This window comes from Danaus plexippus, chromosome 12 (genome assembly GCF_018135715.1).
Source record: "Danaus plexippus chromosome 12, MEX_DaPlex, whole genome shotgun sequence".
In the NCBI taxonomy this organism is placed as follows: domain Eukaryota; kingdom Metazoa; phylum Arthropoda; class Insecta; order Lepidoptera; family Nymphalidae; genus Danaus; species Danaus plexippus.
In genome coordinates, this window is record NC_083545.1 from 279,639 (window position 1) to 304,662 (window position 25,024).

Sequence of the window (25,024 nt, forward strand, 5' to 3'; positions counted from 1 at the left end):
TTCCATCCAATAGCAACGTTTAAAGCATGCGTAAAACTGATCGAAATTTTTGGAATACATATTTTAACATTATTAAATTGTGTTGCAAAAAGGCGAGACCAAGATGAAACAGCTTGTACTATGAAAGAATGTAAAATAAGGTTTTTCTCACATTTGTAGAGTAAAAATATGGAGATTCGAAACGTTATTATGTTTTGTCAGGGCTACCAGTGTGATCTCAGGTCGGAAATGGTAGTATTAGTTATTGTTCCTTTAAAGTAAACTCCTATCTATCGAAATTACCAACGAAAATTGAAATTTCATTTGCAACTAAAAGAAAGATTACTAGGCAGTCGCTTCATAAAGCCAGGCCATGGCCCTGGGTGAGAAATTGATCATAGCTTAATTAAGAAACCATTGAAGACTAGGAGGAAAACCACAATTGTTCACTATAAGAAATCCGCGCATTCTCAATTATGCTATAAACCTAAAGAAAATGTAACCGAACCAAACACAATCGGTCAAGACATGAAATAAATATACTTTATCACATTCTAATCAAACAGTTACATTTAGGATCAAACTCTATCGGAAGGACCAATTTATTTATCCAAACCAGAAAGCTCCACTGCCAGAGAAGTGAGCAGAGGTTTTTGAGAAACAACCATCACACAACACACAAAGCGTTCCCCTCTTCTCAAACAATAACGCATTCTAATACTGTAATGTACGAGGATTTGGGTATGAAAAACTGTTAAAGTCCCGTCTGTGGTGTGCTGATAAAAACATGGACTGAGCATACGGTTTTTATTTATTTCAATGCTTACTTAAAATTTCGGTAAATGAAGCACTCTGTAGAGCGATGCACAAAATAACCTTGCTTAGTGTGACGTCATTATGTGTGCGTCACTGGAAACGAATAACAATTAAATTAAAATTTCGTTAATTTTTTATTAGGTAATATAAATTGACAGTTGTATTTATTTCTGTTCGTTATAACTCCAGTGAATCATTTCCGACCAATAGGTCCTGCCAATGCTCCTACTACGAATGTGATTCGATATTTTCAATGCTGTGGTCGCACACGATTCCCTGGGCGATTAAGTCAGCAGTGCCCAATACCTCGCAGTCTAGTCTTAAAAGGAGAAGGAAGTGTTCCAGAAGCTCATCGTCTATACCCACGAGGCCGACCCGGGCAGTCTGAATTGGAATCTTATATCATTTTTATAGAAAAATTAATATAAAATCATATAAATTACTTGACTATTTTCATCCTCTCATGTCTCTCGGCATATTTTTTATCTTCAATAGAATCAAACGTTGTAACTGATTAAGTTGAGCTCGTCGTAGTCTGTTGTACTCTCGTTCCTTACGTCCTGTCTCCGTTAAGATGTAACGAACACTGCAAAGTTCAAGTTCCTAACGTCTCAGACAACGTTTTTAATCAACCAGGAGAACTCCAGTTCATACAAACGATGTCAGAAGATATTTCTGGTAACGACAGACCGTTAATATTAAAATACTTTTGCGATTACTACAAGTTATAAGACTGTTATTACTTTACTCACCACCTTAAAATTAATGTCCCTGGTCTACTAATATTAAGATTTCCATTAGGTTATGTTCACATACATTTTCAACCCCTGACGTAAAAGGAGGGGTGTCATAAGTTTAACGTCGATGTTAGTTTGCCCCATGGTAGTTGGTAACCCTCAAAGGGATGGAGCGATTTCAATACAGTTCATATCACGTGAAAGCTAGTTTCCTTCCCTTGCTTCTTAGCTATGTTTGTTTAATGTCGCACCAAAAGCATAACAGCATCAGCTCTTTTTAAAATAATGTATGGCATTTTTGAAGTTTGAAAATTCGATGAAGTGCTTCACTCGTGCCACTGTGATCGTTAAAAGGAGCAAGGTGCACAATGTTTCTTATATTTCTATATTCATATTTTCAGAATATTCGCTCAGTTTACTGGATACAAAAGTAATATAACTTTGTAATGACAGACTTTATTCAGAGCACCGCAGGTTCAGAGCATTTGATTTTTTTATTATACTTAGATAATATTTTTTTAAGCACTTAAATATATATTTGAAATCTAAATCTAAAACTGCCACGCAGGAAACCAAGTCTAAAGCTAATTGCTTTGCTTTTATTCGTAGGATAATCTTAAGACATTACTATCATCTTAGAGAGAACCGTCTCTCCATAACAACTATGGAAAACTAAATAAGAGTCACTGGTCGCCAAGTGGTGAAGGTCTCCAGGGCATGAGTTCTAATATATACCTAAAAAATGTTACTTTGATTATTTTTCCTATATACAGACATTAATCCAAAATCAATAGCAACTTTGTGGCCAATGTACATTTTGGACCCCTCCTGAATATTTTGCAAATTTGGTCTCACTTATTTTCGTAATGTTTCTCGTATTTCATTAATATTAGTGGTTATCCGTTTGGGATAACAATTTTTTAAAAGCTTGTAATAAGATCATACCTCTTTCGAAATTTGGCTCTGATGGCCTTTTAGATTTTGAAGATTAACAACACTGATGGTTTGTGTTCCAGAAGTGGCAGACATGTACAAAACATACAATATGACGCCCTAATCAATCGAATGCTTTGGACGGTGCGGTGTTCCTTGGACCGAATATTTTATGAGATTGAAATGTAGGCATTGCTAGTTAAAACACAATTGATATTAAGGGTTTATTCTTTTTAATTAAAAAAAAATTGTTTCATATAGTGCACAATATTTAGTGTACTGCAATGATAATGTATTTTTGGCAATAAACATTAAATAAAATTAAAGAAAACTCAGTCTGTAAAATTTTATTAAAAGGTGTATAGGCTATTTACAAAATATTTATTTGATATAAAAAGGAAACGATGACAAGAAAATCATTACATTCATATCATTACCGTTAATGAGAATCTTTAAAAATTATAAAATAAACTCTGCAGTTTAAAAGCTAGATGGCGTAACGTGTCGCAAAAATACTCATTTTAAATACATATTATTGAAGCCCCTCGCGCTTCCGCTGTCTTTCCAGTATCCAGAGCAGTAAGCAAACTACATTATTTAACAACCGACTGACTCATATCACAATAAATTACGTATATTGCTTACCAATAATGGACAGATAGTTTATACATAGACTTACATTACAGTCAAAATATTCATTAAACTAACCGCTTCTTAATGTATTATTCATCTGTGTACAGTTTATTCAAACGATGCCTGCACTTTATTGTATATTTAAACTAATGCGTAATTACTAACTTTAAACTACAGCCGTTGATGTTTTTTTTTAATTTACATACAAACAGAACAAATGATTGTCGAGTAACGGCCATAAGCACGTTTTAAAGTAATTATCGTGTTGTATCACTATTAAGTAATTATTAGAACTATTAGGCATTTCCTTTATGATTTATGTCTGTCTTAAATACGTCACAGACTAAAGGACTCGACGAGACCACTACAAATATAGCAGTCAATATAGTCTAGCTTTAGAAGGGCGTCGCTTATCAATTCATATAAAAAAATATGTAAGCACGAAAATGACAATCAGTATTCACGGGTTTTTGCAACACGAGATATGAAACGGGTCATATTCGTTCACACTTTCATAAAACGTAACGTGGACATAAATAATCATGATTCAAACTTACCTTACAATATACAAGTATTTAAATACATTGACATTAACGACGCTTTGTTAAATAAAATAACAACAGTAATAAATCAGATAATAAAAACGAACCTAGATTATAAACATATTCAGTATGCTACAAGTTTTTATTAAACAGCCAAGACAATATTGACGTAATTTTATATTATCTATGTGTATAGTGACGCACACCATTTGTTATATTCTGTGGCCGGAGTTTTCTCAGCTGGTAACATTACAGTGCGAGTAGTACATGTGTGTGTAGGTGTCTATATCGTTCAGGTTGTGTATGTGTGTGTGTGTATTGTGTACGTGCGGGTGTGTGTCCGCGTGTTGACAGTACAGTCCCTGTTGATGGAACTCACCTTCATATTTCGGTAGCTCCTGTGGCGGCTGACTCTGGCAGTAATATATAATGTATTAGTGCTAGTATTATTCACGGGCACGCTTCATAGTCGGAACCATTAATGTGTTTTTTAAGAACATTTTACATGTATACCTGTAGCGTCTGATATTTGCATCGTTTGAAGCGACCGTACAGGGACGAGTACGGTAGGTTGTAATGTATGGCTGCCTGGTTGATGGACATCTGACCCACTCTGGAATAGTTTTAATACATTTTTAATGTTTAATTATTATTATATAACTATGTGTATGTTCATTATAGTAACACTAACCGGACAGCTTCTAACGCCTCGCCCATGGCGTCCTCGGACCACGGCGTCGGGTTAGACCGGGACAGCTCGATACCTTCTCTCTTACACCTTCCGTATAGAGTACCTGGAAACGGTCAAGAATCTTTGATGAACTTGGAATATATCGAAGGTGTTCCTTCTCCACAGTCTATGTCCGGGGCGTCGCCCTACCGGTGGGTATGCCGTAGGTGGCGGCGGCTCTCTGCACGGAGGCGGCGCCGGCCCTGATGGCGGCCAGGGCTCGCGCCAGGTCGTCCCTCCGCCAGGCTGTGGGCGCCGCGTTGAACGGAGCGGCCAGCCGGATACCCTCACGACGAGCGATCTTATACAACGTGCTGCTGGGGATGCCTGGCGATACGAACACGGGTGATGTGACATCTCACTTGTGTGGTGATGTTATAAGAAGCGTAAAAATATGAAGTCACCGTATGCTTTGCTAGCCTTGTTGGCGGAGATAGCGCCGGCGCGTAACGCGTGTAAGGCTCCCCGTAGGTCCGCTTCGCTCCAAGACTTCGAACTGCCTTCTTTCTTGGGAGTGTCGATGCCGAGACGATGAGCTCGTTGCCATAAGGTTGTGGACGGTATCCCGTAAGTCGCAGACGCCTGAGCAAAAGTACAAAATGTAGAACAATAAAAATAAACTTATAAATACAGCAAAATTTACAAAAAATCGTGTGTAAAGTTGGTTCCAAACCTTAGTCAGGCTCATGTTATGTTTACGGAGGGCCTCTAACGCTTTGTCCATGTCTTGCTGGGTCCAAGTCTTTGGGCTACCGCGAACGGGCTCCGGCGCCGGACCATTGGAGTCGCTGGTGTCGTCACCACTGAGATGATGCTGTTCTACAAAAATACCTCTATTGATACTCAAATGTTAAGTAGGTTTACGATTACTAACTGTTATTAACTTACCTCCTTCCGAAGTGGGCTCATCTTTGATAGCCATGAGAGGTACGAATTCTGCTGAGTCGGCAATTTCATTAGCTGTCATCATTTGTATGTGCCTGTCTATAAGTGACGACCCCTGAAAATATTAGGTATTAAGAATAAATGAGTTGTAATTTATATGATTTAACAAGAGCCACAAACATTTGGAGACTAGAAAATATGGACAAATGGGAACACCCAGCGCAGTCGCTCAGATAACACTCATGACAACTGGAATGCGAAAGATTCGCGATTTTCGTCACCATTTTCATACATCACTAGATTTCCAGATACAGGATAGTCTGGTTAGATGAATCCCAGTAGATTATTTCCTCGTTCACAAAAATCAAAATGTATATTTACGTCACAGTAAACACTTAAGGGTAAACACTCGTTTACATATTAAAGTGTACTCATGTATCACGCCACTCCAAGACCCACTCGATGAGGTTCGCATTAAAGTATTCACGGTTTCCCCTTAATTCTAACGACTGCTATCTCCAGATTTTAAAAGCCGTTCAAAAAGCTAGAAACAAACTCGTTTCAGGTGAAATCACACTACACAAAAGCAACTGCTTGTGCTAAAACCCACAGAAAGCCGTCACTGAATCCTTTATAAGAATCCCAATTTCTTAATCGTAGACGAGCCACACGATCAATCTCATCTCAAAAACGAATGGCATTGTTCCCAACTAGGACAATATCTACCCAAAGATTGCAAGCAACACATTTAGAGCGACTCTGCTGCTAGTTTGGTTATAACACCTGAACCATTTGTTGTTGAACTAACTCCGAAAAGGGGGGAAGGGCAGTACGGAAGTTTGGTAGCAGTCACTATCTCGGGTTTCTTTTGCCGTAAACAAGGAAGCGAGCTAATAAATGGCATCGGTATCAGCTGCTCCGCTATATTAACGACAAATTCAGCAGTTCAATCATCGGACTTAAACCTTCCTCAAATATTTATTTGAAAGTTGACACCGTAAGATGATCAGATCGATACAGATGATCAGTAAGCGGCAGTACCTCATGGTGCTGTGCGGGTTCGAGCGTGGCCAGCGAGGTCCGTGAGGGTGCTGGTGAGGCCGCGCGGACCGGTGTGGCGGCAGGCCCCGCCGGCGCCGGCGCCAGCTCCTCCAACGAACCCTTGTTGTCATACAATTCACATGTAGCTCTTGGTCACAGTTATTTACATAGAGAGAGACAAGGATCTGCTGATGTTAAAGAGTAATAGAAGGAAAAATATTTTTCCCTTAATAACGACCACATTACGGAAACTAATTTTACAAGAAATCAAATATAAAACGAATAAATTTAATAAACGATGTAATTTAAATAAATTATTGAATATACAAGTCTTTAGCGAGATTTTATTTGTCTCGATAAACGAATAATTTTAGTAAGTTATAAATCTTACATATTCCGTTATTTAATATAATGTAATTGTTATTTAATTTTATTTCTATCTTCCACAGATCATTGTATGTTTTTTATTAACTTTCAATACAAGGATTCGTCACAGCCGTCCGTCAGTCTAAGCGATCCTTTCAATTTGATATTTGCGATAAAAAAGTCATTATTTAAATTCTAATCTATCCTGGTTTGTCATGTTTGTCATGTTGTCTGTTTTCATGTCGAAGTTTTTTGTCTAAGTGAACCTTTAAATTTTTAAGTTCTGTTATCAAGGAAGTGGTAAGAATAACTTGTCAGCTATCTTGGGCCGTCCGTCGTTATGTTCTGCTCTTCATATTACATTTATAATGACGTTATTTACCTACTTTTGCATTTTGCTTCGAATTAAGTAATTGAATAACATCTTCAAAGCATCGCATTAACTTATTTCAATGAAGTTGCAAATAAATACGGAAACGAACTTAAATTAAAATCAAACAAATAAATAAAAATTGTAGCGAAACAAACAACAGTGTTTATACCATGATAAATATATGTTAACCTTAATTTTTAGGAGACCACCAAAACAAACTAACGTGATACAAAACGACTTTTACAATATATTAGAAGTCAAATCTAGATCATAGCACTTTTTGATAGTAAAACGTAGAAAGTAAAGACGTGAGGAATGATGTCGTGCTAGTAGGGACAGCGGAATAATTAATAGTTGTTCTTTTCAAAACACACATAAAAATGAAAAAAATAATATGCGCGGAACACACGTGCGTATTCAATGTGTCGACGAAATTCTTTCCACACATGTTTGTCTGGCAAAATCCGTCCTGTTAAGTTCATAACACGCCCGTGGCAGGCCAGTATGAGACATACCAAATATCACTTAACATTCAATGTGGAATTTCTTATTTTATTTCAAAATATTTATTTAAATTGACATTTATATACGTGACGTTCGTTCAGGATTTGATAAAATAACTAACTTATTCTTCGATCTATTTAAAATAAAAAAAAACATTTCCAAGCATACAAACAAACCTGCAATTGATGTAACAGATCCGACGACCGATCTTCACAGTAGACGTTCTCCAATTTAATTGGATAATATTCCGATCTCTGTAATAAGTTAATATATATTGAATATGTATAACACATTGTTGATAAACTATGACTAGACAACATCGAGTAAAGGAGAAACTACAGTACACACTTCATTAACCAGACATTCGAAAAAATATAAAATATCCTCAGAATATTTGATTCGATATACCTAAAAGTGTTTTTTACATAAATGTGAGGAAAGTTTGAAAACGTAAAAACAATTACACAAAGTACAAACAAGAACTAAGTATTATACTTATATTAAAACATATTCATATTATAAATAAACATTAACGAGCGTACCTCACTGAGTAAGCATGTTGAAACGTATTGTGAATTAATATCCTCATCGTCTGAAGGCGGCTCGCATTTAACATTGAATCTGTCTGTTCCCGGCATTTCCTAAAATTAACTTCAACTGTAATTCTGTATTTCCAAATGATATATTAAGGATCCTCAAACGTATCTTCCAAAGTTTACAAACTTTATACACACTTAGTTTCCGATAAGTTGTGAGAATGCGCTGGCCGGTCGGTGTAACAAAGCAATGTTCCATTTTTGTGTGTAAATGTCGCGGACATCGAACAGTCGGCATATTATAAGTAGGTTTACATAGGCAATTAGACAAAAGGAAGCGAGCTTTATTGAATTTTTTCTCGATTGGTGCACAAACGAACAGAGAGAATCCGTTGTCCTCTCTCGCTCCCTCCTCGGTAACGCGAACCCTCTAGTAGGATTTTTTTTATTTTCCTTATTTAGAATAGCACAGTCCAAATGACCCGACTCTCAGAATTTTAACTTACAGTTATACCTATGAAATCACGAAATTCGAGTTGGCGAGAATTCAAAACTTTATATTCGTTGGGAATCGACAACCTTATAACTACGAAAGGACTCTAGGATGGGAGTATTAACGTAGACTTTCGAGTACGTTCAGCCGTCGGAGTAGGAAAGGAGTAGTGAAAGCAAAGTTGCGCGAATAACCCTCTCGCAGTTCACCTCACATCGCTCTATTCGACGCACCGCTCCAGCACACGGACACACGACACGTCTGCGCGTACAATTACCGCCAGATATGAAAACATTCACTTCCAGCTTCTCCGCGAAGGAAGGTGCGATACAGAGGTGGCGAGGGAGCTCGCTGTACTCACCTGGGAGCAGTCGGTCAGCGCGGGCCGCCGTCAGCGACCGCTGCGATCACATGCACCTCCACAGAAACGATGACCGCGCTGCACCGTGACCTTCGGGAGACGATGGGATCTCGCAAATGAAAGTGAATTGGGCACACACCCGGCCGAGTCTGCGTCGCTGCGTGGCGCATGTTTAGGAGGTGCAGGGCGGCGCGTGCTGATTTTTTTCCGCGCCAAAGAAATAAAAACAAACGCCTTTTTGCCGCGAACCGGCTGAGCGGGCCGGCGCACTCCTCGCTCGCATACTTATTGTGTCTGGAGTATAATTGAATCGAAAATAATTTAGTTCTTAGAGCGAAATTCTAGAATGGAGACGATTTATTTCACAATAAAAAAGTTAATTCAAAATAAAAAGGTAAAGTATAGTATCATCGTGAGAATGGAGGGTAGATGCACTATATCCTATGTAGGTATGCAGAAGGAGGCGGGCGGGGTGTACCCTGCGACCCGAGGCCGGGGCTGGGGCCGGAGCCGGGGCCCCGCACGGCGCCTTCTCTCCGCTCCGATTGATTTTTATTACAAGAATTTCACTTGTATTTTTTTGTTTCTCACACAGCGATGCTCGGAGCGCACACAGCCAAGAACTGTATAATTCATTTGTACGGGCTTCCTAATGCTATTGATTTTTATAACGAAGTCGCAGCCTTTGAAACATTTGCCAAATAGTTCTTTATGAGTAAAGATGCCGAAAGAGAAAGTTTTACTCATTAATATTAGAATATTTTAAACGATTATTATATTGCGAAGATATTTTCTTTTGCCAATTTTTAGAACGAAAAATACTTAAACTTAGAAGAACTGAGACAATTATCAATAAAACCGAGAAATGCAAGGTGCACCAAAGATTTAATATACATACTTCAAAGTAACTTTATATAATAATAAAGAAGTCTTAAAAGTAGTTGTAACGGACTTGTCATATGATACACAGACTACATTTAAAAAGAATTTGTATGTTATCCGATAAAAATAGATAAATGAAAAACAAACCAATTACACTACAACCGAGAACGTGTATAGGCGATGTTATATAAAAGTTTTCAAAATAACGCACACACGCAATTATTAACAATCGTTCAATCCATTAAATTTAAAATTTTCCATAGCACAACAATTATTAGGTACATATTTAATTTTTACAGTGAATTATTTTTTTAATAAAATGACTGTTTCGAAAACTCATATCGATTTATTATAATACTTTATAAATAACACAATTTCGGTTTTAAATTGAAACACAAAGAAAGTAATTAAAAAGTTGTTTATTCTGTATGTGTAGCCGTAGAAAAAAGTTGGGAATAACTTCATTCTTTAGCTGCCTCTAAAAACGTAATATTTTCCCACGTATATAATACTGTCATTTACAAAACCATACACCACTCATTTAAAAAACAATAATAAATGGAATTTAGTTTATTTTTGAAATATGTGACTATAAAGTATTAGTTAATTAACGTTGAATTACATTGTATAGACTCACAACAAATAAAACAATTTACATGCAAATAAGCGACTTAATAGAAATGAAATACTGAATTCCTAAATAAATTAAATTCATGTCGCACGTATAACCACATCAATATAATACAATTCAAAGAATGAGTATAGACACAAAAAAAAACATTTAACCTAAGGCACACATTTTGAAAATAACGTAAATTATCTAACTAAAATTCCAGAAAAAACTTAAAACGAAATAATAGATATCAGTAAAGGTAAAATAAAAAATAGTCGTTTATGACCATAAATTATTTTACTCACTTGTAATACCATAACCAACCATGATTAATTATGCAGACTCAGTACAAATTTAACATCTCAAAAGTGTCGACCAAAAAACTAGACAACTAAACAATAAACAGCAAACTTGTATCTTGAGCAATTTAAGACATCAAATAATTCACATGTCACTTGACAGATGGCGCTACAGTTAAAAGATGCTTCTGTTAATTTAGATACAACACTGTTTTAAATATAAAATGTGGTTACTTAACCAAAAAAAAATAATTTAACAGTTTAAAAAGGTTTCTAAAAAAATATTTTACACCACATCAAAACTAAATTGATGACATAAATCACGAGACAAAGTTTTTTATAAATTAGGTCAAGGTTAAATATAATTACTATAAGGTTTAAGTAAGTACTACATCAGTTTTGACAATAATACATATATATTTATTTACATTTTTTCACAGTGTAGTTAAAATCATATATAAATAAAGGATAAATTACTTATTTTGAATAGATTTAGTATATTAACAAGCTTTCTTTTTTATTCATAGTGGCAACATTACTAGAGCTTATTTTGGGTCACTCGGTTGCCCGTTTCCAACTTGTACTTCGTTTGGTTTTAGTAGAGGTGCCTTTCGCTTTGCTAAACTTGCAACATAGCATAGTTTAGTATTTTCTTTCTAAGAAAGCTGGCGGGTGTGCAAAACAAATACGTCTATATTAAGTGTTATAGTAATTAAAAAACGAAGTATTAGTTTATTATAAGATAGTGAATGTTATAGTTGAGGTAAGTGTTTTTTGTGATGTTTGGTTAAACATACTGAATCCGACAAGTGCTTACCTTCCTGTTACGACTTTTCATCTTAAAAATTTCCACTTGTGAACTTTCGAACTAAAGTTTGAAAAAGTTTTTAACAAGTAACAAAGTTAGTTGTTGTTTTATTGAGGCTTTGTTATCATTATTTTGAGTTTGTATTACGTGGAATAGAAACTTTGTTCAGGAAATAGTAAAACTTAGAATTTTCGTCGCCATTTTATTTTTTGTCGCGCTGGAAAAGCGGCCATTTTCTTTGTGCCGCGTCGCTTACGACTGCCCGTATGTGGTCCAGAAAGTTAATTTAGTTAAGTTGAGGCGTGATCTCATTCTATGAAATAAAACGGTGAGACAATTCGGGCTGTGTATTGATAAATTAATAATTTTAAACATTTAAGAGGCCACAAAAATTTTCATGACGACCTGATTATTGCGAGGTGTTTAGACGTAGATACATAAATAGTGTTAATTAAGTGTTCGCTATCGTAGGACTAGGGGCGCGGCGCGTGGCACGAAATCACCATGGATGATGACCAGCAGTTCTGTCTGCGGTGGAATAACCACCAATCGACGCTGGTTTCAGTGTTTGATACTTTGTTAGTGAAAGAAATTCACGTGGACTGCACATTAGCTGCCGAAGGGAGAACACTAAAGGCACACAAAGTGGTTTTGTCTGCGTGCAGTCCATATTTCGAGGTTGGTATCATGTTAATTCTTTATCTAGGTCAATTGGTTTCGTATATAACTTAGTTACAAAGCAGCATAGTCTTGCTCTAATAAACATTCAGTTGTTTCATTCTAGCTTTCAAATGCTAGCAATTAGTTTATATTAATGTATAGATGAGTTGGCAATTGAAAGTTGTTACAACTACTTTTATAGATACTAGTTTTTAACTAGGACCATTAAATTTTGGACAAACTGTCAAAATCATTTGTTTAATTAGAAAATAATACATTAATTAATTGGTATTTTGTAATGTGATAATTATTGAGATACTCAGAAATACCATTATGACTTGTCATTTGATGTTACCTAAAAAAATAATTATTGCTACAACAATATGTTTATTTTCAGAGTGTATTATCCGAACAGTTTGACAAACATCCAATAATCATTTTAAAAGATGTCAAATTTGCTGAACTGAGAGCAATGATGGATTATATGTACCGCGGAGAGGTGAACATCTCTCAAGACCAACTGGCTGCCCTGCTGAAGGCAGCAGAGTCACTTCAAATCAAGGGTCTCTCAGATAACAAGCCATCCAGGCCACCGTCGCGCCCTCCCCCAGCACCCGCACACCCGCCTCGCGCTCCGTCTCCACCTCCACAAGTAAGTTTATTTATATATAATGAATATATCACTCATCAAAGGTATCGAGAGCTTCATTTATTTTACATAAATTATGAATCTTTGTCTACTGCCAACATCTTCCAAGTTAAAGGAAAAGTTTCCAGAACAATATTATACATAATTCAATTATGGAACTGCATTCTTAAAACAGCGCACTGCTAAAACTATTTAAAATTGTGTAAAATTACATTACATTTTAACACAGGACTAGAATCAAAGTGGGACTATTAATCAAAAATAAATGACATTTTTTTATTAGATATAGATATAAGAAAAAGTTTAGATTTATTGTAGATAAATAACTTTGCCATAAATCTCCTATTTTTAATTTTTTCTTCAACTTAATAATTTGCTATGTTGATATTATATATATTCTAGAAAGAACAGTGTCTTATCATTATTTAGGTAAAATAAGGTTAATGTTGTTAGAAAAAAAATCGTTTTAATCTAAAGATGTCACTTCAGAATAGTATGTATAGTGAGGAACGGAATGCAACCTGAAATAAACCAAATTTTTAATTTAAACCAACTTGTAACAAGTTTTAGATACATTATAAGTATGGTTCCTCCTTATTATGAGATATTAATATATTAATTTTAATTAATCTTAATTTTCTTCTTGAATTGTTTTGTATTCAAGAGTATATGATATTAAGTATGAAATACCAGTTGAGTGACTCGTATGACAGAAAAGTTCAGTTTGAACATTGACTCTCAATGCTACAATTTTTTTTAATTTATAAACTTAGACTATGTTAGAATGACCAAAAACATTTACTAGATGTACAATCATAGTCAAATGACCATGTTTCCATAATTCAGACGAGAGATGGCAGCTCGGACAGTCGCTCGGGGTCTCTGAGTCCATCGAGACGGCGTAAGAAAGCGCGGCGCACGTCCAGCCCCGTGCCACCCGCGGCGCCCGCGCCCGCCGCCAGCCCCGAGCCGCCCTGCAAGGAGGAGCTGGCCCGCGACGTGGAAGACCTCACGCTGGACGACGCTCACACCCCGCCCGCGGACCACAACGATGTCGTGCGCAGTCAGTAACACTTAATACATGCACATCGTACTCGTCTAGATCGATTCACTAACTCGCTTTACCGTAATGTTATAATACATTTCAAATTGCAAATGAATAAACTCTCACAAACAATCGTCCCTTTGGAACTTTGAGTTGCAGTGTTTAATACAGAAATATATGGAATTGCACGGATCCTGAGCACACTAGACTATATAGTAAACTTTTTAGGAGATGCTGTAAAATTTATATTGTTATGTATTATAGTGAATGAAAGCGAGTGATATTATTATGACCTCCTCTGTTACAGATTTTCAATGGCATATGGAAAGATCTCAAGATGAAATTATGAATTCAAATGACAGCGTTCGAGAGAATCAAGGTAAGCTGAAACATAGTGCAGCAGCTGTCACGGGCAGAGCTGCCCGGCGGTGGCCGTGACAGCTGTGTTATGATAATGAACATCTTGTATTGCAGTGTATGTATCGTTTATTGTCACTATATAATATTAGTCTATTACAATACAAGATGTGTGGGATTTGAGATGGTCATCTCTGGAACAATGAACTTTTGTCGCCGGTCCGTCCGACTGCCGACGGGTCCTTGCCGAGAAAGTTGATTGCTCCAGACGTACAAGGAACGGATGAAATGCGCAATGTCTTCCCATAATTTGTAAACAGACAGACAGTCATTGCTTAAAATAATATATATCTAGTTATATATTTAGAAATGATATACCACAACAGCGGATACGAGAGTGCTAGTGTTTTCACATGTGAAACTTTCAACCCTTAATAGATTCTATCTAATATTAATATTATAAACTACTAATATTATTGCAATCTTATATCCTCCTATATATAATGAATACATTTTAGGACATTTCAGAGCCACAGGTAAAGGTATCGGTAGAAAGGTATGGTTTTTATGATGTAGCCCTCGAGGCGAGGTAACCTTAGTTGTCGAGGTAAGTGCGGTTCACTGTATTACACCCCGTAGTCGGTCGAGTGCTGTGTGTGTGTGCGTGTGCGTGTGTGTGTGGGCGCGTCTCCGTCGCGGCGGGAGGTGAGTATGTTCATATTATTTGTATGTAATCCGTAGTGTAGTTGACTGACCGTACTTGAGTGTCGCACGTCGCCATCTAATACAATGCTATCGAACGCCAGTGCCTATAACCTGACCCTTGTCATTGTTTATTGTCCGTTGCGAGCCGCGCGTGTTTCCTCGGTCGCGTTCGACCGTTCCGTGCCGTTCCTTGCCGTTCAGTGTGTGTGGAGTGTGGAGACGGAGCGCCGGAGCCCGCGCCGCGCCGCCGTGTGGAGCGCCCTCTCGCGTGCCCTCAGGTAAACGAACGTTCTTATATCATGATCCTAGTGGTTTTTGGTTGTGTGGCTTATTTATTTATTATTTATTTCTCTTTATTTTGCATTCACATGTGATTTCACTGCAGATGTCTTTTTCGAGCGATTCATGTTTTAAGTACATTGTATATTGACGTGCATGTTCACTGTACCGACCGTGTTCTGTCGACGGACGGCTCGCGACGACTCCGTGGCGAGTGGATGCGCATTTCATTTCTCTCATAATGTTATTGACGACACTCGGACTATGTTAATGTATAAGGCGTGTACCCGCGGCGCCGAAGTCAGGGTGATCCATTAGTCATTTCCTCTCATTCCGTTTTCCCCGCATCCGACTAATTCCTCAATCACGGCGAGTCACTAACGCTTACCGATCTGTACTGCATAGGCTGTGTGACGTATTATGTGTATATATTTGACCTCTCTCTGTGATGTAACTCTGCAACTAATATCTATGCTTTGTATACCTCATTCTCGCTTTTCATTGTTTTCGCCTTCCAGAACCATCCACCATTCTAACAAGTAACTCGAGTTACAATAAAACCCCTTTTCCATTAACCCGTGGATATCTAAAACATGGTAGCGTAGAAGATCACGAGAGACTACCGGCCGAGAGGGGGGAGGCGAGGGTTAAGAGAGCTTATAGAAGGAGATTGCCCGGCAATAGGAAGTATAAGAAGTCTAGGGAAGACGGCCCGGCCGGAGGGAGGAAGGAGCACGCGGGTAACGAGAGACGGTACCTCTGTTCCATATGCAAGAAGAAACAGTACAAGTACAGGAGGAACAAGCTGCGCCACGAGAAATACGAGTGCGTCACGGGACCGCAGTTCGCCTGCCAAGTATGCGGGAAAAGATATTCACAGAAAAAAACATTGACCATGCATATAGCTCAGAAACATGACGCGCTTACAGACTCGCCACTTAAACATGACACCGCCGAGCATTTATAGATGATTTTCTGTTTTTATATATTTTTTTCGCTGTTTATATATATATATATTTTTTGTTAAAACATGAATTGTTACGAAAAGACTTTCTAACGTAAATTATCATGTTATATATATTTTTGTTATCGATCTTCGAAAGTGCCATTTATTTTTCAAGTTGATTATTTTGTAGGACCTATAGTTATTTTGTTGATTGTTTTGAATCGTTTAGAAGTATACATTTTTTTTTTCGTTTTCAATTATTTGCGTTTAAGAGCGTTTTTTTTTTTGTTGAATTTGTAGTTTCTTAAATATATCGTTTTCTTATACGTTTTGTGTTTTTTTAAGCTTGACATTAATTTCATTCATTCGCTATAACAAAACCAGAAGACCGACCGAAAATCGGACTGTACGCTTTTCCTCATTTCAGGTCGAAGGACGACCCCCAGGCATAGTATTATGACGCGGAGTAAAAAAGTGAGCGAGGAGACGTCGTTCGCCACGACGCTCGCCATCCTCAAGAACGTGAGCGCCGCGGACGTGGCGGGCGACGACGTCAAGGAGAACGACCGCCGACCGCTTGGCGCCCAAACCTTGCCTGCCACAGACCCCGCGCCCAAAGCGGAGCCAGAGCCCGAGCCCGAGCCCAAGACTGAGCCGGAGGCGCGCTACCACGTGTTCCCTCGCGGACCGCAGCAGCTGCCGTGCGCTCAGTACAAGACCGACAAGGGCTACCGCTGTCCCAACTGCCAGCGCTGCTACAACGCCCGCAAGAACCTCGTGCGGCACGTGACGCTGGAGTGCGGGCGGGAGCCGCAGTACAAGTGTCCGCACTGCTCCTACAGCAAGCATCGACGCAACGAGCTCAAGAAGCACATAGAGAAGAAGCACCCCGAGCTGGCGCCGGCCGCGACGCCCGCCGCCCTGCGCGCCTGACGCCCGCCCCGCGCGCCCTCCGCCTCCGCATCCGTCTGCCAGTGCCTTATACTTGTCCGAGCGATCGGACTTGACGTTGGATATATTTTTAGATATTAAACGATGTAATCGCGTCACCGGCCTTTGATTTGTTCCCTCACCGCGCCCCGTTTCCGTCCTTGTGGGAAGACGACTCGGAGACCGACGAGCTCGGTCCGTGCATGTCCGCATGAATTAGAAGCTTCGCCTCTTATGATTCCTAACAGAGATTATTTTTTATATCGTCATTATTACCATAACGCATTTCTTTGGTTCCTTAATTTTATTCAGCTCCGGTAGCATTAACAAGAGCGTGCGTAGATCCGCTTCACTTATTATTTGCAATACGGTAATGTGTCGCATTCCAGAGGTCCACAAGGATAGCCTCCCGTCCCTGCTGTCCCTGCTGTCCGCCCAGCGCGCGCAGGGCTCGCTGGCTCTGCCCGCGCTGCCCGCCCTCCCCGCCCTGTTGCATCACGCGCACGCGCACGGACTGTTCAACAAGGAGGAGCCGGAGTCGGAGGGCGAGGCGGACGACACCGACGACATCGTGCTGCCCGACGAGGCGGACGCGGCGTTCGCGGGGCCCGGGCCCGAGCACGACCAGAAGCCGCGCCGCGACGACGACGACGCCAGTCGCCAGTTCGAGTGTCGGCACTGCGGCAAGAGATACCGTTGGAAGTCCACGCTGCGGAGGCACGAAAACGTGGAGTGCGGCGGCAAGGCGCCCGCCCACCAGTGTCCCTACTGCGCCTACCGCGCCAAGCAGCGCGGCAACCTGGGCGTGCACATCCGCAAGCACCACAACACCGAGTGGTACATCTACGCCACCAGCAAGGTGCGCCGCAACAAGAAGACCTCCGTCTGACGGCACGGCCCGCACTCCGACCCTCCCCACTAGACCAAAGTAGACAGCCGAGGCCCGACGAGTCGGCGCCGCGATTATATTAATATTTATTTTGTTATGCGAGTTTTTGATATACACAGGAGACTATAGACGTAATGTGCACATTCCCCGACGGCATTAGCGTCGCTTTGTTGTTTTCGTTACTTTGTTTAGAGTTTATCGTCGTAGTTGAGACTGACCCTAAGTATTCCGTTCGATAGAACACTCTCCGCGGTATTCGACGCCGAACGCCGTGGAGTCCTCTTCCAAATAAATTTACACACGAGAGGTTATCGTCCCTCCGGAAGGGGGGATTTTATTTTTATGAGAAAATATTATATTATATAGTATAATGATGTAAAGGAAGTTAACTCGAATTTCGTCTAGTTTGTAGTACCCTAACATTCCTCACACGGAATAATTCCAATAGAACTTGTGCAATGATATTATAACTGTTGATATTTGTTTTGAATCGCTTCAAGTCTCAGTAGTGTTATTTTCTATTGACGGGTGAGCTCTTCTCGTCCTCTCGGGCTCTGTTTCCTTCTCCCTCGTCGTCCCGGCAGTGTCGTCGCCTCTCCAGGGACCACTCTCCTGTCTTCCCGTTAATAGACGATCCAAAGTTTTATTTGATAGTTGTATTATTATTATTTGTTAGATATAAATTTATAGTCGGAACGGTGAAGTTCTCGGCCCGCGGTCGCCTCGGATAGCGAAGAGTTATAAACGCATTTGTACTCGAGGCGATCTAGTTTTAGGTAAGCAAAAAGCTCATCGATTATGTGCCTACGATGTTACCTGTAGATAATACGAAATATTTATATTTATTATAATGTATGGTTTACCTTCGGGTCACTGGGAAAAAATGTGTTCAAAATTATAAAAAAAAAAATTGTTTTTGATGTTAAATGATATTTTTATTCGCAATACATATTCAAATTTCGTTTAGCATATTGACTGTTGATATTTTTTGTTGTTAATTTAGGATAACAAAGCTATTTGACCAAAGTCAGTATTAGTTTAAAGTTGGTTTAACTTAAAATGATGTTATTGTTATTGAGTCGAGTCATCGCTAAGCATTGAATAACTGTTCCGAATGCAATGTTCCATCATATCATGTTAGAGGAGAGGTATTAGGTACTAATGTATGAATTAGATAAACGTTTTTGGATGTTTCTAAGTTCATTGTTTGTTAATGTTATTGGAATTAGTTAATTAATTAGCGTGATTTTTATATGAATATATTGGGGTTTACTTGGTAGAAAAGTTTAATAAAATATAAATATCGTATACTTTGTTAATTTTTTTTCTTTTCGTCTGTATATTATCCCTCACATTGTTTTTTTATTTCTTCCTCCCTTAGGTGTTAGGTAAGTCCTTTCGTTTTATTTTCCGTCGTACATGTAACCAAGCATGCCTGCACGTTTCACCGCTCACTTGGACTTGCGCAGCTACAATTGTTTTCTTTCCTCTTTCGTTCATACTAATATAATTAATAATTTCAGGTAGACAAGAAAGCCCCCGGGCGGGAGACTACATTATCATTAACAAAGTTTTTAAAGTAGCGCGAAAAGTGACTAAAACTTTAGGCCATATGCCTCCTCGGTACACGAGTCCCTCCCCGAGGGGAACCTAACAGGGAGTGTATTGCAGGAAACTATTGCGATGACCGAAATAAACGTTATATTTGTTTTTTGTTCTTTTTTTTACTTTCCTTCGCAAAGCTTTGATCACAGCACTCGGTGGACACTCACAGTAGCATACCTTCAGTGTTCGTTCACGTATATCACGTTATCTATGTATGTTATATAACATTCTATATATTTATGTATGTATGTATTATATATGTAGGTATCGTAACACGTATCCGTAACTGTGCTTGTATCCGTGAGGAGCGTGCTCAGCGGCGACAGTGACGGTCCGGGTGTTGCAGGTGCGGCGGGCGAGGAGGCGCTGGTGCGGCTGGGCGGCTTGTCGTGGGAGCAGTGGTCGGCGCGCCTGGCGCTGCCGTTGGCCGGAGGCGGGACCGGCGCGCGTGCAGCGCCGCCGCCCGCCCTCGGCGAGCCCAGCTTCACCTGCCCGGATTGCGGCCGCGTCTACAAGCTCAAGTCCTCGCTGCGCAACCACCAGAAGTGGGAGTGCGGCAAGGAGCCCCAGTTCCAATGCCCGTACTGCGTATACCGCGCCAAGCAGAAGATGCATATCGCTCGCCACATGGAGCGCATGCACCGCGAGGTGCACCTCAAGCCGGAGCAGTACATCAAGCAGGACAACGTGGACGCCTGCACGTAGTGTCCGCCACCCCCGCCGGTCTCGTACGATCTCTCAGCCTTGTGATAGTGACGCCGGGGGGTCGCCGTGTCGCGGCCCCGGCCGTCGCCTGCTCCGCCTCGCTTTAGATGCCCTATGAATTTAATATCGCCACTTTGTCATGGTATTGCCCGCCGCCCGCGGTGGCGAGTGTGCGGCGACTCTTGCATTTATTCAGTATATGAGAGTGATCTTGGTGTAGTTACGCTTCTTATACTTCTTACGTAGGACGTTTTGAATCGAATCATCATTCCCGGTTTCGGACGAGGTCGGTCGTTTAGCTTCGCTAGATTGTTCTTTAAGAAAGTTTAACTCTTGTTACCAGTTACAGTTACTATTGACTAAATTTTAACGTTGATTAATAAATGTTAGACGGCTTGTCATTCGAGTTTATTGAGTTCGGTTAACTAATAGTTTTGACGAGATTGACGTTAACGTATGTCATACATACAGTAGTGAGAAGTGATCGCGTTCATTGTTCTATTATTATTATAGTTCGGTAGTCGTTAATTGAGAGGAAGCTATTTGTCGCTTAGTTTTCGAGTTGTAGGTATTTGCCATAATGCATGTTCCATTATTTTGTAATACTCATATAAGTTAATTTTTTCTATTTTCAATTATTTTTAGATCTCTTTACGTGTAATGCATTTATTTTTATATTAATTCCGATCTTAGTGGTCTGTCGTAGGAAGAGATCAGATTATGTTTAAGTGGTAGTGACATGTGCGTTCCTGGAGACGATGGGACCAATAGTTTTTTAGATTATTAGGACTGACCAGTGGAATCGAGTGCCTTATTAAGTACGAAACGATTGTTGAAATGTTCACTACTCCCATGTAATGTACTGCCGTCGAGGGGTTACAAGCCTAGGCACGTACTATCCTTTAGAATCATGTCACTTTTGGACGGGATGTGTATCTTCCACGTAGATTGTAAGTATTTTCTATACATTACCATTTAGAAATTATAAGTTAGCGACGATATCACGGTTAGCAAAATGATTCGCGTCTCTGTCGTACCTCGTTTCCATACCCCGGTTAGGGCTCGTGATCGACGCACGAGTGATTTTGCTTTCGTCATACCCGGTTAGATTAGCTGCAGCAGTTACCATCATACGATCAATACGTAGCGAGCGTTTAGTACAAGTACGATACAAGTCATTTCACTATAACACTAAGTGCCTTCACAAATTTAGTCATTAGAATTTTAAATATTTTACAAAATCTTTTTCCAATATATGACGGCGAGTCGTCGTTTGGAACGTCGAGGTTGTGATCTGACAATACTGAAACGGAAAAGTCATACAGATGAAATCAATAGTTTAATACTAAGTACAACGAACCTGTGATAAGCATTTCTCAAAATATAAAACTACTCAACGACACAAACGAGACGGGGATATGTCACAGTACACACCAGCATGACATGACTCCATCCGAGTGGTCCGAGTGTCGGATCCAGTCGCTGTGAACTAACTCTACTGTAGCATGTAACGTGACGATAGCGAGTTACAGTGATTATACGCATTTGATTGTATTTTATAAACTTTTTGTATTTTAAATAAAGTTGCTATTCTTGATATTTACTCGTTTTTATTTTGGACTCGTCGCCTGCCCTCGCTTCGAGGCGAACACCGAGACGCTTCACTTCTGTCAATAACAATGTATAATTATTAACAACACTGCATGTTTAATCTAAGTCTTCTCCGGCGTCCACTCGAAGCGGATGCCTTGTTATTTCCTCTTCGGGTGGACGGCGACGGTTGTATCTAGAAACGGTTTGCATGACACTAGACATAAGGGTGAAGATTCATAGTAGCGTTGTAGAGGAACAAGTAAATGGGAGACATGGTGCATTATCCTATGCTTGAGTCGAGGGCGACACTTTCTCGAGGTGGCTTTGCTTACGTATACAGTGGTGGTAGCTTGTTATGATTTGCACGTATTTATTTTTATTTGCGTTTCAATTTCAGTTGCACAGTTGTACACGCCTTATATTTTGGGTTACGGGACGCCGGGCCTCAGCGGGGGTAAGGCCGGTTGGACTCTGTACGAGTGTGTCGACTGCGGCAACAAATACAAGCACAAAGGCTCGCTACAGCGACACATTAAGTACGAGTGTAGGAAGCAACCGAGTTTCAAGTGTCCGTACTGTGTGTACCGCGCGTACCAGAAACACAACTTACTCCTCCACGAGCGTCATCTCCATAAAGACTTGCCAGAAAAAGTGGACTTCGTGTCCGAATGACCCCAGCTCGAGGTGCCAAATGTCAGTAACAATTTGATACAAATACTAACAGGCTACGCCTGGGACTTTACCGGGGCTTCTTGGGGATATCGATCATACTAACAAATTTATGTGGTAATATGTATATATATATGCACTGCTTGGTTAAATTTATTTAGTTCGAGCAATAGTAAAGTTAGAGGTTTCCAATGTTCCATGCTATTGTTTTGTCCCCGTGATATTAATTGCGTGTAATTCCGTTACAGCTGAAGACTAAACTATGCATTGCAGACAGATGTGTCATCGATACTTTGGACAGAATAACAACCCGCAAGTCACTCGACGTCGAGCAGTAATGTCTATTTTTTTCAGTTTTCGATGCGATGACGCAACTTCTAACAGTTTATGAATTTTTGTTACCTAATAATAAAAATATAACTCTATGATGAGGTACGTAACGGCAATTTAGATGTCTATTTAAACAAACTAGGAAAAGTAAGCGAGAAGTTACCAGAGAGAGGGCAGCAATAATATACGCATAATATTATAGTGAATTATAGTTACCACCGAGGAAAGCTACGGAAACGACGACTCGAACGGTAGCTATGTTGATTGTTCGACTCATATGTAGATTATATTCATAAGTAAGACATGTTTTCAATAATATACTTATAGATTGTTATTATTTTTTCTTGTTCTTGTTATTAATATTTATTTCGTGTGTTCCTTGTTGCCAAAGAAGTTTAGATAAATCAAAACAAACGATTGTATTATAGTTTCAGTATTTATGTTAAAATGTATATGATATTTTGCATTTGTTACTATTTATAAGTTATCTCGAGAGTTCAAATGAATCGCGCAATATTTATAACCAAAGAATCTTCCAGTCGGTTCTAGCCTAAATAAGTGCCTTGACGAAAAATGTATGTAATATTATGATAGGGGTCTAAGTTATTTTATGTAGGTAAGATGTTTCACGAATATCTTTGTCTTGTTATTTTGTCGTCTTGACTCTTTAGAGTGACATACTCTAGTGTTATTTATCTCATTAACCGATGAGGTATAAAATGTTTTTTCTTCAGGAGGTTGTTTTGCACTACACGTGCTACCGTATATCAAACAGTTTTAAGATGTACCAGGCAGCTCCTATAGTCGAAATAGTTTCAAGGTAATATACTTCCTGCGACGAAGCTCTATACAAGCAAATTAATTAAAACATTTTTATTTCAAGTAGTGAAGGTGTTTGTTCTTTTGACGAACTGAGTATCATCGCACAAATATAAGATATAGAAACGTCGCCAAATTAAAATGTAAGAACAATTGTATGGACAACATTTCAATCTGAAATGTCTCTTGAGTCGTACAGTATTAGGTTTACAAGTGTTATTTGCTAACTTTTTATGGTTAATTTGTTTTCTTCTGTAAGTTATTAAAATAGTTTCTAAAACGTCTTGATTTAACACATTGATTTATGTACTTTTTATATTGTGAAAAACTTGAAAAAACATCGCTATAAGAATATTTTATTGTGTAATTAAATATTATTTTTAACACTTAAATATAAATATGTGTCAAATTCTGAAAACCAAGAATTTTTTTTTATCTATACATCATTTATTGGGTCATACATATATCAGTCGCGTTTGTTTTATTTCAAAATGTAAAGAGTGTTTGGTTTGTTTTCATTGATTTAAGCATGGAATAAATGTTCTTAATTTGGTACAAACTCGTTTGTCTTATAATGTCCACATCCCTACCTTTATTCCATTTTTTATCATCATGTTTATAAGATAGCAATAATAATAATAGTAAAAGATAGCAATAATAATTATAGTCTTATAAACTTGTTAGTGTTCTTTTCTGTTGTTACAGGTGATGTGGATTTCTTTAAGCGCATGATGCAAAATATTTTACCTAACGCGGCGATGAAAACGAAAAATTACTGGTCACAGTTTGATTCCAGCTACGAGTGTGAAAAATGCAAAAGGAAGTACAGACATAAAAGTACATATAGGAGGCATGTTACTTACGAATGTGGAAAGGAGCCCATGTTTCGTTGTCCATTCTTAGATTGTTCTTACAAAGCCTATCAAAAGACGCACACGGACGCTCATATCAAGACGAAACACAAAATAATGACTATAGACTACAAAGGATGATAAATAGTTCGAAGTTAAAAACTTTCAAATGTGATACTAATTTAAAATATAATTAAAGTTAAGGTAAAGATGGTAATTTTATTTTCAATTCGTAGTTTAGTTTTCATTATAATTAATACTCACTAATTAAACTAAAATGAAAGCAAATTCAAAGAATAATCAAAACTACAAAAATAATCAACTATACGATATTGAAAAATGGCGCGAAAATCTAACAAAACTAGCGCTCCTATAAACTACCACAGAATAATCGATTATTAACTTTTCGATTAGTATTGCAGTCATGATGGTTCTTAAATTTCTTTTAAATTGTAATATCT

At 38.9% G+C, this 25,024-nt stretch overlaps 2 protein-coding genes across 9 annotated transcripts; one reads left to right on the forward strand and one right to left on the reverse strand.

Annotated features, from left to right (window-relative positions):
- Window positions 1-2,797: 2,797 nt before the first annotated feature.
- Window positions 2,798-9,589, reverse strand: LOC116772393 (uncharacterized). 2 transcript variants are annotated; one of them, XM_032664570.2, is made up of 11 exons: window positions 8,930-9,589; window positions 8,082-8,180; window positions 7,716-7,793; window positions 6,297-6,416; window positions 5,259-5,370; window positions 5,044-5,189; window positions 4,775-4,952; window positions 4,521-4,697; window positions 4,332-4,434; window positions 4,154-4,253; window positions 2,798-4,053 (listed from the first exon to the last, which is right to left on the reverse strand). In XM_032664570.2, exons 2-11 carry the CDS (start codon window positions 8,175-8,177, stop codon window positions 3,877-3,879), a joined length of 1,287 nt encoding a protein of 428 aa, XP_032520461.1. In that variant the 5' UTR covers window positions 8,178-8,180; window positions 8,930-9,589; the 3' UTR covers window positions 2,798-3,876. The 2 variants fall into 2 exon arrangements, with proteins under 2 accessions (XP_032520461.1, XP_061378358.1); XM_061522374.1 differs by lacking the exon at window positions 8,930-9,589 and having other exon boundaries at window positions 8,082-8,919.
- A 1,659-nt stretch (window positions 9,590-11,248) lies between these two features.
- On the forward strand, window positions 11,249-24,772 carry LOC116772394 (longitudinals lacking protein, isoforms A/B/D/L-like). 7 transcript variants are annotated; one of them, XM_061522314.1, is made up of 7 exons: window positions 11,251-11,486; window positions 12,003-12,209; window positions 12,589-12,843; window positions 13,687-13,903; window positions 14,193-14,264; window positions 22,292-22,578; window positions 22,812-24,271. In XM_061522314.1, the coding sequence occupies exons 2-6, from the start codon at window positions 12,036-12,038 to the stop codon at window positions 22,564-22,566; spliced, it is 993 nt and encodes a 330-aa protein (XP_061378298.1). In that variant the 5' UTR covers window positions 11,251-11,486; window positions 12,003-12,035; the 3' UTR covers window positions 22,567-22,578; window positions 22,812-24,271. The 7 variants fall into 7 exon arrangements, with proteins under 7 accessions (XP_061378295.1, XP_061378296.1, XP_032520463.2 ...); XM_032664575.2 differs by having other exon boundaries at window positions 11,252-11,486; window positions 22,292-22,587; XM_061522311.1 differs by lacking the exons at window positions 22,292-22,578; window positions 22,812-24,271 and adding an exon at window positions 17,492-19,301 and having other exon boundaries at window positions 11,249-11,486.
- The last annotated feature ends 252 nt before the right edge of the window (window positions 24,773-25,024 follow it).

Bases quoted from the DNA above. Each gene is read 5' to 3' on its own strand.
- LOC116772394 (XM_032664572.2), top strand. From the start codon at position 12,036: ATGGATGATGACCAGCAGTTCTGTCTGCGGTGGAATAACCACCAATCG. The intron at 13,904-14,192 runs GTCAGTAACACT...CCTCTGTTACAG, and splicing joins CCACAACGATGTCGTGCGCA to ATTTTCAATGGCATATGGAA. The intron at 14,265-16,599 runs GTAAGCTGAAAC...TCCTCATTTCAG, and splicing joins CAGCGTTCGAGAGAATCAAG to GTCGAAGGACGACCCCCAGG.
- LOC116772393 (XM_032664570.2), bottom strand. From the start codon at position 8,177: ATGCCGGGAACAGACAGATTCAATGTTAAATGCGAGCCGCCTTCAGAC. The intron at 7,794-8,081 runs GTACGCTCGTTA...AACTTATTACAG, and splicing joins CAACATGCTTACTCAGTGAG to AGATCGGAATATTATCCAAT. The intron at 4,435-4,520 runs GTAGGGCGACGC...GACCGTTTCCAG, and splicing joins CACCTACGGCATACCCACCG to GTACTCTATACGGAAGGTGT.